Raw genomic sequence first — 20,038 nt, 5'->3', positions numbered from 1 at the left:
TAAACATGTTGGCCTTTTGTTTTCCTTTGCTAGCACTGACTCAGTGTACGTCTAGTAAGTACTAGCATCTACTGGATTACATGGCTCCAGATTTTCTAAATTTAGCAGTTAATACACAACTGCTTTCTTCAGGAGAGTTATTCAAGAAAATGCAACAAACTTAAAAGGCTGGAAAGCTGCCGGGCGTGGCTGTGCACCCCTTGAATCCCTGCACTAGGGAGACAGAGACAGGCAGATCTCTATAAGGTCAGCCTGCTCTACATATCAAGTTCCAGGCCGGCTAGGGCTACAGGAAGACCCCGGCTCTAAAATCAAAACCAAAACAGAACCACCTCCCCCCACCCACCCACAACAGACAAACAAAAAGATGAAGAATTCAGAAATGTAGCTCAACTATTTCACTGGAGACAAGCTGAAGCCGAAGCACGTATGCCAGCGTTTACGACTTCTGCAGTTCGTCTAACACCTTCAATATCTCATGGCTTTTAAAAAAGACTAAGAAAATAAAACACAAACTATGAAATAACATTCGGTACCTTAAAGGATATCAACTCTCCCTCACCCAGCAGTAATCAGCTGTGAAAAGTACCTTGTCTAAGGCTGGGGCCTGCTGCCCATTCCCTTAGTTTTCTGCTGGGTTTATCTGATTGAGTCTGCATGGGTCTTATGCATGCTGTCAGCACTGCTGTAAGTTCCTACGAGCAATTTCCCAGAAAACTTAAGACTGTTTCCTTATGGTCACGGCACACACAGCTTTTAAAAAATACTAATTTTACTACTTAGTAATAATAACCCACCTAAACCATCTCTCAGGAAAAGACCTACAAAATGAAAATCCAATTTCCATGTCTCCTTCAAGGTTTAATTTGAAATATTTAAAACCACAAAGCTCACATAACAAAATCTCTTTATGTGAGCTTTTATTTTTATGAAAGTGTAGTTCAAATAACAAGTAAAATTCTAGTAAACTGACAGGGTAGTTATTATCTTCATTGCAGTTTATAAATTTTTAAAAAAGCAGTGAGTTCCCAAATAGCCCGGGGCTGGGAAACTCTGCAACTGCTCAGTAGTGGACCCCTCAACAGCTTCCTCCAGCTGTTCTTATCTAACACCCTACAGTGGGCAGAGGGGGTGAACAGATGTTTAAGACCTTGATTTCAACCTTCTGGTCTCACCAACAGACCAGCTTGTGATAAAAGCACACAAAGATGGCCACAGCAAACGCAGCTGTAAGAGACAGGCACCGCTTTGAATTGCCCTCCAGGACTCCCAAGATCCCTTGAATCTGGCTGGGGTTCAGTTCAGCAGCTCAGAAAGGTCAAACCAAAGGCTGGGCAGATGAGGAGAAATGACTCAAGTGAGGTAGTGAAGTTGGAGAGTCCTGCTTAACTCAATGACACTCCCTAAATAAGTTCAATAACCAGAAGTGGGGTGTGGAGGTGGGGCAGACAAGTGGTTTAAAAACTTCAGAGGCTTTGAGATAGAAGGCATGACCACAGACAGCATGTGCTAGACACCACACACACAAGATTTTATTCCACTGTAATACAAATTAAGGGTGGGGAAAGTGAGGGTTCAAATCCATCCGTGACGCTCTTCTGGTCCTTGTTTAAAGGCAAAATATGGCCAAGGTAAAAGCCAGGGCAGTAAGAGCACACTTCTTCCATCTGGAGTGTGGGGGTCAGGCACTGCTCAGCTGTGCCCTCGAGGTCTGAGCTTTAAACAGGGGCAAGCACTGTTTGAAACCCTAGGACTTGCCACCAGCTGTGCCAAGCACCAGATTCTGAAACTGCTTTCCTGCACCTAAGATTGTACACTGAACAAAGTCCCTGTTTTCTATAATGCTGCTTGAATGCAACTTTAGTCAGAATTGCTACATTTGAGACCTTATTTAGAAGCAATGACTGTCCAAGGGTATCCTGGCAGTGGCGTGCTGAGCCAGGCTAGGGTTTGATTGGTCAGGCCTAGAGAAAGCTGAGTGTTCTCAGGAAGCTAGGAGATAACCTGGAACATCCACCCGGCTGCTCTGGCCCCTCTTCATCCGGGTGACCCTGGCGAAGGTCCCCATGACCATGCTGGCTGGCGACATGCAACGCCAGCAACAATTTCCTCCAGTTCTAGCCACAGGACATGGTAAGCTCAATATCACGACACACAGAACTACTGTTCTCTTTCATCTGGCCTCATCCACTTACACCACCAACTCCATTACACGAACCCCGCCCCCGCTTCATCTCTTGCATCCAGTCACAGGATCCTACCGTGCTACCTCAATCTCCTTACTCTCTGCACTCAGTCTTGTCTTCTAGAACCCAAGCTCAGTTCCCAGCATGCCTAGACTGCTCCAGCTCTAAGCCCCTCCAGGCTAAATCTGACTGGTGGCTACCACCATCAGTGAGCTCCTGGGGCCTCCTAACGAAGTCCTAACCTAGGACACGTAGCTCTTTTGGAATCTGGCTCCAAGCTCCATCTTCCCAACTCCCAGCACACACTAAGTTTAAGTGATGGCAAACGGCCTTCACCATGCATCTCCTGTGGATCTTTCTGGCCCCCCATCTGAACAGAGGCAAGGCTTGTTCCACTGCTTCTGGGCTAATCGGCTTCTCCTGAGCTGACTGCACAGGTCACAAATGCAGGGGCAACACCTGGCTGACCGCCAGGCACGGCTGCAGAGGAAAAGCTCTGAGGACTGCTCCATTCCAATTCTGCGACTCTAGTAGGTCAGCTGACGAACAAGTAACTCAGTAAACATCTGTTACAGTGGACTGCAACTCCACATAACACATTTTGGCATATCCAGCTATGACTTGTCTTCCTTTAAAAAAAAAACCCAACTAAAGCTGAAACCAGGTCTGTGCCCACCCCCACCCCCATTTATTTGTAAGTATATTTGCAGAAAACTTCAGAGGAGATCCTCTGTCAGGGACAGTTTTAGATTTATACAGGAGGCAAAGGGATTGCCTAACGCCTAAACCTCTGAACTGCTGAAGTCCAGTCCATTGAAAGTCTTTGTCTTCACCTGTAAGAGTGGGTCTGGCACAGTACAGGATATGGGAACAGAAAACGGCCCCTGAACGCTGTGGGTATGGTCTAGGGTGGATAAACAAATTTGAAAAAAAAAAATTAAGGCAAAGCTAAACTGAACACAGCAGCGTCTTCGTAGAGGAATGAGGATGATGTATTTAAGATCCTCTTTAAGCTTCAGCAAAGCCCAGATACCACATCCCTGTTCACCTCACCCCACTCCTTTGTCTCCCAGTCTAATAAGCTGTGCCCTCCAGATCCAGATGTTTGAAAAGGGGAAAGGCAGGAGACTTGCCACAGGGAATCTTGAGTATTGAAGAGCTAGAGAAAGCACTACACACTAGGTATACAGTTTTGTGCCCTAAATAACTGCCTTTAAAAATAAGATACACAGGGCTGGGGAGATGACTTAGTGGTTAAGAGCACTGACTGCTCTTGCAGAGGACCCGGGTTCGATTCTCAGCACCCACATGGCGGCTACGAACCGTCCTTAACTCCAGTTCCAGGGAAATCCGACACCCTCTTCTGATCTCCGTGGCACTGCACGACACGGGTGCACTTATATACATGCAGGCAATACACTCATACACACAAAATAAAAATAATAAAATATTAAAAAAAAAAAGATACACAGCTGGGGTGGTGGTGCACGCCTTTAATCCCAGCACTCGGGAGGCAGAGGCAGGCAGATCTCTTTGAGATTGAAGTCAGCTTGATCTACAGAGCAAGTTCCAAACCATCAGGGGCTATAGAGAGACCCCATCTCAAAAAAACCAAAAACTAAATAAATAAAAAATAAATGAAATACAGGACTAGTGTAGAGCATGTCTCCTGTGCACAAGGCCACATGTGTTTGATCTCTAGCACTCTCAACACCCCCAAACAAGCAAAAACAAAACCTACTAACTAGTTTAAACAGAATGGAGACACCTAGCCAGAGAGCTACGCATGCCACAGCCCAACCCCTGGTGCTCATCTGAAGACTCCACCTCACTATCTATAGACATGGCTAGTGGAGTTTCCTTCTCTTCCATAGGAAAGCTTCCTCCAAGCTAAGGGGGCAGAGCATCTAAAAGGAGCTCTTTGGGACTGTTACACAGCTTTCCGAAAACCTCTCACGAACACCACATCAAGCCACGGGCAACATGTACATGCTTCCTTGTGTTTCTGCTGCACCAGCCAATGAGAGGAAAGCCAGTAAAATTACGAATTAAGGCCAAGCAAGTTCTCTGACTGTTGTCTTGTAAAGTGTTGTCACTAAGGTGTGTGGTGGCACATGCCTTTAGTCCCAGCACTTGGGAGGTAGAGGCAGGTGGATCTCTGTGAGTTCAAAGTCAGCCTAGTCTACACAGTTCCAGGCCAGCTGGGAGACCATGTCTCAAAAAAAAAAAAAAAAAAAAAAAAAAAAAAGACAAAAAAAGAGTGTTGCCACTAGAAACGTGTAATAGAAATGTTCTGTGTCCATAAAGATGATCATTTTCCTTATTTAAAAAAGAAGCTGATTTTTAAGTGTGAAAGTCCTTTAATAACCACCATTTATGGCAACGGGTGCTTATGGTCAGAGTGAAGTTATGATGTCAGGTGACGGACCCTCTGGCCTACACCTCCGTAGCAAGTCACCTTCCCATGGATGCACACAGAAACGAGGCAGACGCAGCAGAGCCCGGGTTCCCTGTTCCTCATAGCCAGAGGTACATTACTGATGGTCAGCTTAACCTGACTCCATCCAATCCATTGCTACAGTGTTTACAGATGGCCCTGGCTGTGAGGCTGGGTATGTGGAGGAAGGCTACCCACCCTGGTAGGTTAAGTTCACAGAAAGTGCACTGTCATTTACTTACTGGCAGTTCATTAACACTATGGAGGGTGACAACTGTCAGCAGGGAGAAAAGAGCCTTAAAGTTAAACATGAGCTTCTTCTGTGTCCACTGTGATCATGTTTTCTAAATTAAAAACAATACAAGGTTTTGACGCGTGATCCTGTAACTAAAACACAGGTCAAGCACCCTGTGCCTGAAATGGCAGATGCACTCCCAACTTCAAATTCTGGAATGTTGGAAAACTAACAAATGAGACCTCCAGCTGGGGGATGGGACCCCTCACAGTGCTTATGCACCTGCTACACACACCCCAAAGGTGATGCCACATCACAGTTCAGCGTGTGAATTTCAACTGAGACCTGTCATACAAAGTCAGGTGAGGAATTTCCCACTTGCATTAAATTGAATACTCCATGATACTGGCTTTGCAGCTCTTTGGATTTCAGATTTTTGGATTAGAGATGCTCCTGCTCTACAGCATTTGAATATGCACTGGATGTGGTGTGGTGCTCAGCCTGGATTCCTAAGGCAGGATGTCTCTTGCAGAAGTTAGGAGAGGGAAGCAGGTGGGGTACTGGAGTGATGAGACAGGGACAGTCTTCAAGATGAACCCCAGCTCTAAAGACATGAGGCACTCTCCTTTTGAGTATTCAAAATCAGAACCTAGTACCTTACTGGCTTTAGTAGTAATAAGTGCATTTGATTTCGCAGTTTCCATTTACTCTACCAATCCGAAGATGCACCTGTGCTAAGGCTTTTGAGAGCCAACTTCAACATCAACAGTGAAGTTATGAATCTCTAAAACATGTGAGGTTAGTAGTTAAACCTAGTGAAGAATTCTCCAACCAAATACAAAATGTAAGCAAAACGGAATTACTTTTCTGAAAAGATTTTATCATCCTTATTTTATGTGTACGAGTGTATTGCCTGCGTGTAAGTGCACCTGTGCTGTGCAATGCCTGTGAAGGCCCGAAGAGGGCGTTGGATCCCCTGGAACTAGAGCTATGGATGGCTATTAGCTGTTATGCGGAATCCTCTGCAAGAGCAGCCAGTGCTCTTAACCGCCCCCAAAGAACTTTATCTTCTTATATAAAGCAACTTAGAAAAACAAATATCAGAAAATTCACAAGAAATTACCAGGAAAATTTTCTTTACTCCCCACCCCAGACTGAACAAATAAAACTGAAAAACTAGAGTCAAGGTAATGCAGGTGGGTGGGGCTGGTGGGAAAATGGGAGGTTTCACAGGTCCAAACTGGCTTAGCTCCTTTAATTAATACTGCATGGGCTTCAATTACATGACTTAGCTTGGGCCACTGAGTACCACAGCACAGGTAGTCAAGTGAGTTAATAGAGCAAGCAAGTTCACACCCTTGGGCAAACACTAATTAAGATGGGTAGGGGAACACAGTGGTTCAAGTTAATCCTTCCTTACACATGTAGGCCAGATACCCTGAATTTTCAAGACATCTCAAAAAGGGGGGAAAAATATTGATTAAGAAGTATTTGCTGACCATGGCTGGCTTTGCTTGGAAGCATGGAGGAAATGCTTCCTCTGTGTTGACCCTCCTCTTTGTAGACTGGACACAGGTCCAAGTCCATCCCGTGGGGTCTCCACAGCCTTCTTGATCAAGAGGACAGGTAACTCACCACAGTTACAGGACATTTTGAGAGATGCTCATAGTCCCCTGGAACTAGTCGATCTAGGAGGGCAAGGAGCAAAAACTGTCCTTTATGTCCCTCTGACCAAATTATTACAGGCCTCAAAGTATGTCTGTTAAATATCCAAGAAGGTCAGTTCCATCAGTCTGGTACTTTTAATTACTATGTATCATGTAGATAAATCTTGGGCAAAGACCAATTGTTCTCAGATAAACCTTACCTAGACATACATTTCTTGATCTGCTATGTATAATTTTTCAGTAGGTTGTTGGACTAATATGGTTCCCTCTGGTTTTTAAAACCAGCTAGGCATTATTTATCTCTTGCACTGTCTAACCCCTCCATCATGGTTTCCTCAATTAAGGTGCCCCCATTTTTCCCCTTTCTCCCTTACTAATACCCATCTCCGGTGGTCCTACCTCTCTTGAGCTCCTTCTTTCCCTTTATCCCCTAGGTTCCTTGTGCTGAATCTGGGCCCACTTCCTAGAATGCGGACTGGTGAGAACCAAAGCAATCTACTTGGGGTGAACTCTCCTAGGCCAGGACTTGTGAAAGTGAAGTCACAGTGCTGGAAAACCCAATAATACAGACTCTTCTGTTAATTCTAGCACATCAGGGAGGCCTCCAAAACAGACAAGTCCATCAAACACTGAGGCATAATATCATGATGTAATCCTGTCTCTGAAAAGGTATGAATCTGGGGGAGACTAATTTCATTCCCTCTGGATGGACACCACAGTCTGGTCAACCCTGAACATGGTTTGCAAAGAACACATGTTAAAAGTTCTTACTGAAAACTACTTTATTATTATTATTTTTATATGTATGCATGTATTGCCTGCATGTAGGTAAAGTGCACCCGTGTCATGCAATGCCCACGGAGGACAGAAGAGGCTGTTATGGACAGCTGTTAGCTGCCATGTGGGTGCTGGGATTCAAACCCAGGTCTTCTGCAAGAACAGCTAGTGTTCTTAACCACTGAGCCATCTCTCCAGCCCCTGAAAACTATTCTTTGTAAGTCACATATTCATCAGACTAGAAACCTCCTGAAAGCTTGGTCAAAAGCCCTGCCCCAGCTCCCTGTCATGAGCACCTCCCCACCCACCCTGGATCCAGCCTGGCTCCCTTCGTGCTGTGCTAAATCTTTCAAGAGAAACAGTCATGACTCAAAAGCAATTTCTATCACATTGCTTAAATATTTAATAACTGACTCTAACAAGTACCCCTGAAAATGATGCCACAGGTACAGAGAGGACACATTCTGTGTCATTAGATGTCAGAACCAAGGAAGAGCTCTCTGAACGCAGGGCATGTGTCCAGATCTACAGGCATGAAGTCTACTGTGGTGGATCCTGGGGACCAGGCCTACTGTGGAGGAAGGACAGTGAGCTAACAAGATCACTCATCTCAGAACTGCAGACTGAGGGTCCAGTATCCTGCAATCATCACCTGTCTCCTGCCATTCTGTCTTCCCTTACATGCCACTACCTCAGTACGCTACAAAAACAGTACTATATCTGAGAGGGATAATACCTAAAATTTGATTACTCTCTGGACTGGCAGGTGAAGTGCTCCCACGTCATTTTAATAACATGCCACCGCCCCATGGCCCTCATACCCAAGTTTCCCATTTCAACTTTCACATCTTCTGTCTGTTCCGGCCTCCTCCCATTTCATGATGAGCCCTCTTATCTAGAAAACTTGGTCACTAATTTGCTCAATATTAATTGAAAATCACTTTCAATGATCCATGTTCCAAATCCCATCCAATATATACATCTGAATTCTGATTAGAGCACATTTACTCAATTGAGAAGATACTTATGAAAGCATTCTGAAAAAATACCGTTAATTTACCTTTTAAAATGCTATCTGTAATCACACACACACACACACACACACACACAGGCTATACATTATCAAGCTGCCGAACCGGGTTCTTCAGAGTTTTTATGATCTTACTAAATGTGCACAACAATGTCACTTCATGATAAATCATAAAAATGGCCTCTAGATGGTAAAGAACAACATGCTTGTTAAGATTACACGGCTGTGATGATCCCAACACATCTGAAAGAGTCAGTGAGTCCACGCAGCAAACACAGCCTTCCCGTGGCCATCCAGCCACTGAGGAAACAGTTCGGACTGGTGCACATTTCAGCTGTGTGAAGTCCCTCCGGAAACAGGGCGAGGGTACTCACCCGACTCCTGCAGGTACCTGTAAACCAAGAAGTTGACCTCATCGCTGCTTATGCTCATCTTTCCCACTTACACCATGAGGCCACAGCGCAGGACACGGCCCTGAAACAGAAGAGAGAAGGTCAGTGAACAAGATGCAAATAGTGCTGCCAACAGACGACTGATGTTCGTAAAGGACGTGAAACGAGGGCTCTACACTGCCTAACAAGCAGTCTTAGTGTCACTATCACAGTAAACGTTACACAAGCAAGTCCAGCAGGTGCCATCTTTCCACAAGGTAACATGTAACATGCGAGCACAAAGGCAAAGACTCACAAAGGCCTCAGCGTTATATGGAATACGGAATTTGTTTCCCATACAAGAACATGAATTACAGAGAAAAGGAATGATTTTGGAGTGCTGTGCAGGGGTTTTGTCTATGATCTCTACATGTCTGGCAGGATCTACTTTATGCTTGTCAACATCTAATAAAATGATGTTCAAGTCTCAAGTATCTGCATACTTCTGCTTCCTAGAACACTATTCCCTCAGTCTTACTGGACAGACTTCAACCCTGAACACGGGACGGACACTGAGACATGACCTAAGTATATATAATTATACATATCCATTCTCACATCACAGACAAAATTTCAGGAAGAGGTCAGTAAACGTTTCTATAAAGGACAGACAGTAAACAGCTGTGGTGCGCCAGTCACACAGGCTGTTAAAACTACTCAGAGCTGCCCTATGGCGAAAAAGCAGTAAAATGCAAACAAGCCAATGTGGCTGCTGCCAATAAAACTTTATTTGTGGACACTGTAATTCATATTTCACAGTAATTACTCTGTGTTAAATATTGGCCTTCCTTTTCTTGCCCTAACCACATCTTTCTTTTTAAAATGAGAAGGGGAAAAAAGGCCTTTGCTTTGGGTCTTTTTCAAGGGAGATAGTGGGCTGGATTTGGCCTATACAATAGTGATCATTTTATTTTATTTTCTGAGACAGGTTCTCAGGTTCCAGGACAGCTGTCCTGGAGCTTGCTGTGCAGACCAGTGTAGCCTTGAACTTACAGAGATTCACCTGCCTCTGCCTCCCAGGTGCTGGGATTAAAGGCATGTACCACCATACCCGGCCTTGGCCATTTTAAACATAAATTCTGGCACCTGCTCAGAATAGAGGGCACCTGACACATGGGCCTGTACTGATGATCTGCCCTTGCAGGCGTCTCCTGATGCACGGCCCTTCTCTACCACATTCGCAGAGGTGGATGTGGAGGTGAGCATGACCTGGCATGAGGGGAACCACAGCACAGCCATCACGGCTCATAGAGAGCAGCATCTCTGGCCTGCTCCCTCGACAAGGAAGGTCAGATGAGTGTGCAATGCAAGTAGGCAAAGGGTGTGAAGTGTGGGCAGCTCACAGGCTCTGTCCACACACAATGCAAGGAGGATCCAAGCCTCAAATTCAGATCTTTCCAAGTCTGTATCAATCATCAGTACTATGGTACTACTACGTTGTGTACACAACTTCCCATTAATTTAAACGTTAAGGAAAACAGGTGAGGGTATTTCCACTTAAGAGAGTACTTTCTAAATATCAGGCACAGGAGAACGGGATCAAATACACCATGGCTTTCCCTCTTCAGGATCATCTTCCTCCTTTCACAGATGTGGCAAGACTGACATCTGAGGGCACCGTCCTGACTAGGGGTGGGGCTTCTCAATCCTGAGGGCTGTCATCATTCATCTGTGGCTACAGGGCTCACTGGGCCACATGAGGCACTCCATCCGTCTGTGGGGCCAAGACACACTGCCAACAACCAACCACGTTCTTTTTAACATGGTTACAACCTTTTAACTACAAACTCAGTGTGATAACTAGTAACAACTCTGTGCCTGCTTGCACAAGGAATGAGCCACCTCACAATGTGACTGGAGACAGGTCTTAAGGTCTAAGTTCAAATAAGGCCATTTGAGTTTTATTTGCTTGGTGCCCTTGTAAGAAACACACCAGGGATGTAAGCACACAGAGGCCTCAGAAGATATCAACTCTAACGGCCCCTGCAGGATCCTGAGAACAGGCTTGTTTTGGCCACACAGTTGGCAGAAGTTTGAGGCAGCAGCCCTAGCTAATCTAAAACATCTATAGGAGAGGTGACCTTGCAGTGGTACCCACACTGTCTCAAACTCCTGGGCTCAAATGACTCTACCTCCACCTCCCAAATGGCCTTGGACTACAGGTATGTCCTGCGACACGTGGCTTCATCATCACCAAGTCTGAAACAAACAATCCCAGTACTTGGGAGGCAAAGGCAGGTGGATTCCTGTGAGATCAAGCTAACCTGGTCTACATAGTGAGTTCCGGGACGAATGGGACTACAGGGAGACCCTGCCTCAAAAATAATGAATGAATGAATGAACGAATGAATGAACGAATGAAATAAAAACAAAAAAGCAGAAAATCTGAAACAGTGTGTGGTTTGAATGAGAATGTCCCCCATAGGCACCAAGCAGTTGAACATTTTGTCCCCAGTTGGTGGGGCTGTTTTGGGAGGTCTTAGAAGGTGTGGCCATGCTGGAGGAAGCACGTCACTGGGGGCGGGCTTAGAGAGGTCTTAAGCCTTGCCAGACCCCCGTCCTTCTCTGCTTCCTGTGCCTGCTTGAAGATGTGGGCACTTAGCTTCTGCTCCTGCTCCAGCCACCTCTGCCCCAAGCCTCCCAACCACGATGGACTCTTGCCCCTCTGGAACCATAAGCTAAATGAACTCTTCCTTTTATAAGTTTCCTTGGTCACAGCGTTTTATCACAGCAACAGAAAAGAAACTAAGACACAGTGTAAACATTCATTTGATACCTGTTAATTTAAAAGCTAAATCCACATTGCCTAGATCTGTCTTTCAGAAAATCAGACTCCATCTTTGAGCATATCCTGCCTGTGCTGGATAGCTTTGGTGTCAACTTGACACACCTGGGCTGAGGGAGCCTCAATTGGGGAATTTCCTCCATAGGACTGGCCTGTGGCCATATCTGTGGGGCATCTTCTTGACTGTTGCATGATGTGGGAGGGCCCAGCCCACTGTGGGTGGTACCACCCTTGGGCAGGTGGGCCTGTGCTGCCATAAGAAAGCAGGCTGAGCAGGGGCTGAGGAGCACGTTAGTAAGCAGTGATCCTCCATGGCCTGTGCTCCAGTTCCTGCCTCCAGGTTCCTGACCTGAGTTCCTACCTTGGGCTCCCTGATAAACCCAGGAGCTGTAAGACAAAGAAACCCTTTCCTCCCCAAGTTGGTATTGGTCAGAGTGTTTTGTTACAGCAATGGAGAAACAAACTAGGACACTGCCCTACAAATTGCTGAAGGTGACCAGATGAACTCAATACATTAACACCTAGCATATTCTGCCACCCAATGCCTTAGTCCATGCAGTGAAACATTCCCTGGAACAGCACCAAAAACTATTTATTCTCAGTTTTCTACCTCATTAGAAACAGTTTAAAATCCCATCAATGTTGAAGGCAATACCATTTTGCATATATAAAATATAATACATTGAAGGAAGGTAAATTTTAAGACACTTTTCACATCTTCTAAAGTAGGAAGTCAAGTGTAAGACTAAATGAAATCCTGACCATGAAAATGCATTTGGAAACTGTGAAGCAAAAACATTTGAGCTTCTGATACAATTAGACAATCTCAAGAGACACTCTAAATTAAAGGTATGTTCCAGGTTGTTGTAATACTACAGCAAATAAAAATAAATTATAAAACTCAGTCTATACAAAACAAAAATCAAATCATCTGGTTTCTTAGAGCCTCAAAAGCTGATGGATCGTATGTTTACTTTTGTGTGTATCAACTCTATCGTCATGTATGCGCACACAACTGAAGGCTGTCTCTTCCTGGCTGTCTGCAACGTGCTTCATTAGAACAAGAACTCCCGGGCTGGTGAGACAGATCGACAAGGACAGCACATTCCACACAAGCGTGAAGACCCAAGTTCAGATCCCCAGCACACATGCAAAGCTGAACACGGCAGGATGCGTCCCTAACCCCAGCATCTCTAGAGTGAGCTGGGAAGCAGAGACGGGAGGCTCTCTGAAGGTAACCTTGTATATATAGCAGCAAACAAATGAATAGGCCTTGTCCTAAACAAGGTAGACGGCAATGACTGACACCTCAGGTTATGCCCAGACCTCCACACGTGCACCACAGCATGCACACATTCACATAAACACACAGGAGTGCACATGGCGCACGCACACACCTCACCGACTCTCGGCCTTAGAGTAAGTGCTGTTTCTGTTTACATTCTATTTTCAATCATAAGGCTCAAGCTTATGAAATATTCACACTACTAAAAAGGAGAAAAGATACTTTAACTCTTTTAACCCCAGCACTTGGGAGGCAGAGGCAGACAATTTCCCAAAGATCAACGCCAGCCTGGTCTCCATAAGCGAGTTCCAGGCCAGCTGGGGCTACAGGGAGATCCTGTCTCAAAAGGACATCCCTCCCCCCAAAAAAACCTTTTTAAAAAAAAGTCATTGAATCTACAGCTCAGATTTCTTACAAGACATCTTTCCTAATTTAAATATCATGCTCTAGTATAAAGGCTTATAGTATAGACTTATAGTATCTTCGCAATCAACAGAAAGCCCTGTCCTCTTGACACCTGACACTTAACGTCAGTCTCCAAACAGTTCACTCGGCCCTGTGTTCACTTTCCACAAAGGGTACACTTTCTGATATGTTAATTTTTGTGCTTTATTTCATTTTTATTCTTTTATTATTTTTTATTTTTTAGAAGAAGCATTTCATTACAGCTTTAACTTACTCAATAACAATTTCCAGAGCAAAGATACATCTCTTTCAAAAGTGCCTATAAAATTTTTAGGTTCACAGTTGAATTAATACAGTTATACAATATTGAACTCAGTATAAACCAATATTTTTATTTTTTTCAATTTTTAATTCTATGTGTATGAGTGTAGTGCCTGCATGTGTGTAAGTGCACTTGTGTCATGCAATGCCCATGGAAGACAGAAGAGGACATCAGATCCCCTGGAACTGGAGTTACGGATGGCTGTTAGCCACCATGTGGATGCTGGGATTTGAACTCGGGTCTCCTGAAAGTCTAGCCAGTGCTCTTAACTGCTGATCCATCTCTCCAGCCCTTTGTGCCAATTTTTAAACAGAACACTCACCATTGGTTTGATAATGGGGAACACTAACTTGGAATTTCAATGTAGCAATGTTAAAGGGTCTCAACAAACTATCTAGCAGTCAGCTAGACTGTACAAAGCAAGGGGGCAATTTTACCAACTAGCATGAACGACTGTCCTATTCAAAAGACAAGCTACCTCATGTCCACAGATGTTGGCTGTGACTTCCAAAACCTATGCAAGAGTGGCTGTTCCCAAAGACAAGTATGTGCTGAACCAATGAGTCAACTATGATCTAAGAATGCAGACAGGGAGGGATGGAGTGCACACAGAAGGTCAACCAGGAAATCTAATGAACGGAGGGCAGTCAGACTTCCGGCACATTTTCTCAATGATCCAGCAGACACCAACCACAGGATTTAGGGCAAACACCAAACCCATTACTCTGGGAAGAACTGGGGAACGTCGGTTGGAGAAGCCAGGCCAGGAAACTCCTGATCTCCCACCTCATGAAAAGCCCCTCAGCACGTGGACCAGTGAAACCGTCTTGGTGGGACAGCTTCAAAAGAGAGCGGGGGAACTCAAGGGACTCAACAATGCAGTATGCGGCCTCTGAGGACTGGTCGACCCCCAGAAAACAGGAGAACTGCGCTTGCAAACTCTGACGCTGTAGCAGAACAGAGCAAAGTAATGCTGGGCTTGACTGAGCGTGAGGAGGATGGTGCTATCTAGAAAACCCTTCTCAGAATAAGGGGGCACGTTTACCGCCTGTGTCCTCAAGGGACAAAGAACCCAAGTCGGCAAAACCGAGCCACAGGAAGCTGAACCAGGGGTCCGTGGACTGTTGCCCTTGATAATCGCTGGAAGGGCAAGAGTAAAAATGTGCTCGAGATGGTTCTGGTAAACAGGTGGCTGACAGGGCTCGAGAGTCCCAGTATATTTTTCCAAAAAGAAGAAAGTTGTAAGGAAGGACTCAACACTGACCCCACATGCTTGATCCAGGTCAAGGAGGGGGCTCAAGCCATGGTCAGTGCTCAGGTAACAGAGCGATAAGGACACGTCACCCTCAATCTATTAGAAAATGAGGAACGGCATGGCCTGGAGCAGACAGGCAGACTCTGAAGGTGGGGAGCGGTCCACTCCACAGGGACAGCGAACAGGCCGTGGCACTTTTTGCAGGACTCTGAAAAAGCCAGCAAATAAACCAAAACAAAACTCGCTCAGTAACTAGCCCAGGCTGCCCAGGTTCGCTCTTCCTAGGACCCCGTGTGCAAGGCTGGAACATCTGCAGTTGAAGCACAGATGTGCTCATCTCACTGGAAAACATTCTCCCCACTGCACTGGCACGGCTGCCTGAGCCCCTCAGAGCTTCAGCAGGTACGATGTGTGCTGGTGTGCGCATGGCAAAACGTGATCAGTGTTTAAAGTTAGCACAGTCCCACTACAGAATGGCTAAGGCACTGAGTCGACATTTGCACTAATGTTACCTAGCAACAGGGGACTTCCCAGCATGCAGGTGCACCTGTACTGCGGAAACTGGTTTTTGTGATTTTTTTCCCATTACCGTGCACAAACAAAACCAAACCCAAATGAAAAGTTCTTCCTGAAGAATTATCTTATTAGTATCCTAATGCTGGTACATCCTTTTTTTTAAATAACTCTAGTTATAAAATGTCAGGCTTACATGGGCTCTGTGGCTGTGGCTAGAGCTGACCCGGCTGCTCCCTCACAACAGACCCCGAGTTCACATGTCAAAGAACAGGGCAGCTTTTCAGTCAGGCATCGCACAGACACTTCCTACAAATCAAGGAGGTGAAATGGTCACTTCCAAGAAAATAACTAATAATTTGTTGGTAAGGATTAAACTTAAGCTTTTAAGCGAAAAATCAGGATTTTGGAAACACAGTTTTAAGTGCTTGCTAACACCCAGTACTTAATCTTTCCTAATGAGGAAAGTGAACTAATTAACGCCTCTAATGTTTCCATACTGTACCATAGACATGTGAAAGGCTTTTTGAACTTACTGACTCAATCTTTCACCAATGGTCAGTACAAGATTATGCATGAGTAGAGAGCATATGAAGAAGCTTGAAAAAGGCTAGTCTACTTGAGCATAAAAATATACAAAGGTTCACTGGGTTAATTTCAGATCCAGCATCACAATGAACCTTTACAAACTGTCCATTTCTTGAGATTCAGTCTAGTAACATCAATAACAAAAAAACACAATTTATTTAAAAAATAAAATGCTCTTTGACTTGAAAGCTTTCCAAGGCTGGAGTCCCAGATCCTTGCAGTGCAGCCCCACACCCTCACACTGCAGACAGATGTGATGAGCCAGCTGCACAGCAAGTCAGAGATTAACGGATTCGCAAGAGCATCAAACAATGCCCCTCTTGGAAAACACTTTCGTTTCCTAAAACATATGATTTGTGTTACTATGTTTTGCATGGAGTTGCGTTAAAATGTGTTATGAATTTTTACACTTTTAGTATCTGACACAGTAAATACCAACACTACATTAACTCACATCAACAAAAGCTCTTTGGCAGGACATGGTGGTGCATACCTTTAATCCCAGTACTTGGGAGGCAGAGGCAGGAGGATCTCTGTGAGATGGGAGGCCATCCTGGTCTATATAGCAAGTTCTAGGCCACTGGGGCTACAGGGAGACCCTGTCTCAACAAAACAAAAACAAAAACAAACGCTAAACAAAAGCTCTTTGTTGTTATTGTACATTCAGGTTGTGAGGGTACTGAGCTCAGAGCACCCACGGTTTGCTGGTGTGAATGCTCAGCCCCCCCTAGCAGCACCGTCATGGCTCTGTGTCACAGTCACTAGTGTGAATAAACACTCAGGCTCACCTACCTGTCTTACCAGTAGTGTTACCCTCTCTCAGTCACAGGTGCCTTCCTGGGAAACAGGGAAACTACCTCATTAGGCCTCAAGCGTTATACAGATTGTAACCTGACCTAAATCTTTGGTTTGTGCTTATGTGGGAATATGCATTAAGAATCCCAAAAAATCTATACTTAATAGAAAAGGTACTGACTTAAAAGCTGTAAATGTCAGCATAGGAAAGAACTAGTTTTGATTAAACTACTGGCAGGTAACTCTGAACCCAATCAGAAGAGAAAATTACAGATTATCAGAGACCACAGCTCTGTACATGGAGTTCTTTGCAGACACCCACATGGCTTAACAATTTCACTGAAAATGAGTGCTCTAAATCACAAATGTAACCAACATTTTTCAGAGTTCTGTATTATATGCCTGAGCCTGGAGCACCATTACAACATAGAGAACACATCACTGTTAAAAAAGAGGAGGGGGAGAGGAGGACAGCAGCGGGTGACTAGGAGCCATCCACAACGATACACAGGCCTCAATGTGTCACTGTGAAACTCAACTGTGTGCTAACTAAAAATGCTAAGGGCAGGGCACACATTTAAAAAAGCCACTGCAGAGAACAGGCCTTGCTGCCAAGCTGGGGGAGCACACACCCACAGCACGCTGCTCCCTGCTGTGGGGCCACAGACCTCTCCCAGGCTCAGTGGTTGTGTTCCATTCCCTTCCTCCCACTGAGACTCCCACTGAGCACGCTCCCGCAGGCTGCATTTCCCAAAGAGATCATGCTCAAGGACAAGCGATGCAGTTTTCTTCACAACACATTTGGCCACGAAGAGTCCCGGACTTGGGCACTGCAGAACCATCTACCATACAACCACCTCTCCCATCTGGAAGTGACACAGACAAGGGAAGGCGCTGACTGGGCAGCAATTCTTAAATTCTGGTTTAGGTTACAGCTGGGTCAGTCTCTAGATTTGCGAGAACTATGAACACCTGCAGAGAGAACTGAGACCCATGTGTCTGAGCACAGCAGAGGGGAGTCCACACATAGGCTGTCAACAGTAATGTCTTCAAACATTTCGATGAATGAGAAGATAATCCTAAACTGGCAGGGCTCCCCCATTCTCCAAATCCCTGTTCATAAAGATAATCACTCTCAGGTCACTGAGAAGCTCAGAGGACAGAGCTGTCAGATGAGCGCTCCCTACCACTGACCCACCATACAGTCTACTGCCCTCTCCGCGTTCAGTCCAGGTCTCTGCCTTGAGGACTGCCTTCTGAGCCCAGCTCAGCCCTCCAACTTCAAACAAACACACTCCCCTCTCCTCTCCTCTCCTCTCCCCTCCCTCCCTCTCTCTGAGCCCACAGCCCTTTTCAAACAGTGGTGGACTTGGGTTTTCCTCTCTGCTTCCAGCCTTCACCAAGTACACACATTCCAGTTCCTTAAAGCCAGGAAGGTGATGGGCAGCCTGGAGGACACCCTGGAGGACACAGCGGAATGTTGAGCAGCGGCTCCCCAAGGAGCTGACCTGTGTAGGCACAAGCACGTTTCTGAAACTGGGCAGTCCTCAAACCTATGTCATGGCAAATAAATTTTGAAAGAAGGGGGAAAAACCCATATGATAGTCCCAAAAGTTAATTCATTGTGTTATCAAAATTTACATGAACATAAAAGTCCTAATGTATTTACACTGTAAGATGAAAACAAAATTATTCATCTATCTCAAGGCGTTTCGTGCTTACTGTCAACTGCAGAACTTAAATAAGAATAGTTGTGCTCTGTCACACAGCGGTGCCCAGGTGATCTGAGACACACAGCCTGTTTTATTTTGGTATGACCATGTGCCCTGACACCCACCATGCCATAATTTTGAATTTTGCAATGGAGAAATAGTGAATCAAGAATGCATTCATGGAGGCTGGATGTCACTGACTCTGTGATCTAAGGGGGAGAAAAAACATTTTCATGTCCTCCAATTTATCGTTCTGTCAACAACAAGGCGAACAACTAAACTGCTGCACTTCATGAACCCAGTCTACCTAACCACATCCAGGCAGGAGGGTGTGTGTAATGATGCGCATTGTTAAACTAAGTCAAGCAGTTCAGCCCTGTGCTTCCTCAAAATTTGCTGAACAGGAGAATCTCAGTAGGGGTGGGGTGACCATAAAAAATTCTAACACCTGGACCTGCAAGTTGATTCAACAGGTTTGATCCCTGAGTTTGATTCCCAGATCCCACAGGTTACTGGAGAGAACTGAATCCAGAGAGTGGGCCACATACCCCTAACGCATAAATTTTACAAATTCTAATACCTCAAAGTCACACTCCACAAGAATTAAATCAGACACTCTGGAAGCCAGACAATATTCTAAGAATATACCATACAGGTCTGGGGAGATGGTTCAGAGGTTAAGAGCACCGGCTGCTCTTGCAGAGGACCTCGGTTCAGTTCCCAGCACCCACATGACAGTTACAAGCATCCATAACTCCAATTCCAGGGGATCCAACACCCTCCTCTGACCTCTGTGGGCACTGATGACATGGGTGCACTTCTTGCAGGCAATAAAATAAAAATTTTTAAAAAAGCATACAAACAGAAGTTCAGGTACCTGTAATTTACCCAAATAAAAAGTCTTATAACCTGTACAAAATGTGATTGATTTAAGACAAACAGATCATTTGACCACAAAGCACTGTTAAATTTAATGTTTTGCCAAAACCAGCAAACTGACCACCTCACAATGCCAGTGGCTAGAATTCAAAGCTAGCACCTCTGGAGACCTCTCCAGAGGCCACGGCAGTTCACCAGATGCTTCCAGACCTTGAGGCTTCCTTCTCTGCACGCCCATGGTGAGGCAGTATCCCCTGCTCCTCTGTGTGCCCCTCCGAAGTTCTCTGGTTTTACTACATTTCCAGCTGCAATGCAGCGGGCCCACTCTGATAACTCAATTGGAGGGGAGTACACCTCACAAATTCTGCTCCCAAACAAGATCTCACTCAAGGGTTGGAGGTGGGAACTCGATTGAAGGGTATCCGAGAAACATAATTCAATCTGTAGCACCTTTTAACTTTCAACTTCCCTACAAATCAACTATAAAGCTTAGTGCAACAGGATTTAGTTTAGATTTGCAGCTTATAAAGAACGAAGAAAGGGACTGGAGAGATGGCTCAGCGATTAAGGACACTGGTTGTTCTTGCAGAAGACCCGGGTTCGAATCCCAGCACCCACATGGCAGCTAACAACCGCCTGTAACTCCAGTTCCAGGAGATCCAACAGCCTCTTCTGTCCTCCACGGGCATTGCACAACACGGGTGCACTTACCTACATGCAGGCAATACACGCATAC

General features: G+C 45.2%; 1 protein-coding gene across 2 annotated transcripts in view; it reads right to left on the bottom strand.

Moving 5' to 3' along the window:
- Positions 1–20,038, bottom strand: part of Tbl1xr1 (transducin beta like 1 X-linked receptor 1) — a 145,199-nt gene that overhangs the window by 35,850 nt on the left and 89,311 nt on the right. The window contains exons 1-2 of one of the 2 annotated variants that reach the window (XM_029565614.1): positions 15,525–15,543; positions 8,707–8,806 (exon numbers count right to left, since the gene is read on the bottom strand). In XM_029565614.1, coding sequence (XP_029421474.1) covers positions 8,707–8,764 — 58 coding nt within the window. In that variant the 5' untranslated portion in view covers positions 8,765–8,806; positions 15,525–15,543. Of the gene's footprint in view, positions 1–8,706; positions 8,807–15,524; positions 15,544–20,038 lie in introns of those variants that run through there. The other variant, XM_008838813.3, reaches the window with a different exon arrangement.

The sequence above is a fragment of the Nannospalax galili genome, unplaced genomic scaffold, assembly GCF_000622305.1.
Source record: "Nannospalax galili isolate Female #2095 unplaced genomic scaffold, S.galili_v1.0 scaffold1350, whole genome shotgun sequence".
NCBI lineage: Eukaryota > Metazoa > Chordata > Mammalia > Rodentia > Spalacidae > Nannospalax > Nannospalax galili.
The sequence above is the reverse complement of the archived record's forward strand: the minus strand, read 5'-3'. Positions and strand labels throughout refer to the sequence as shown.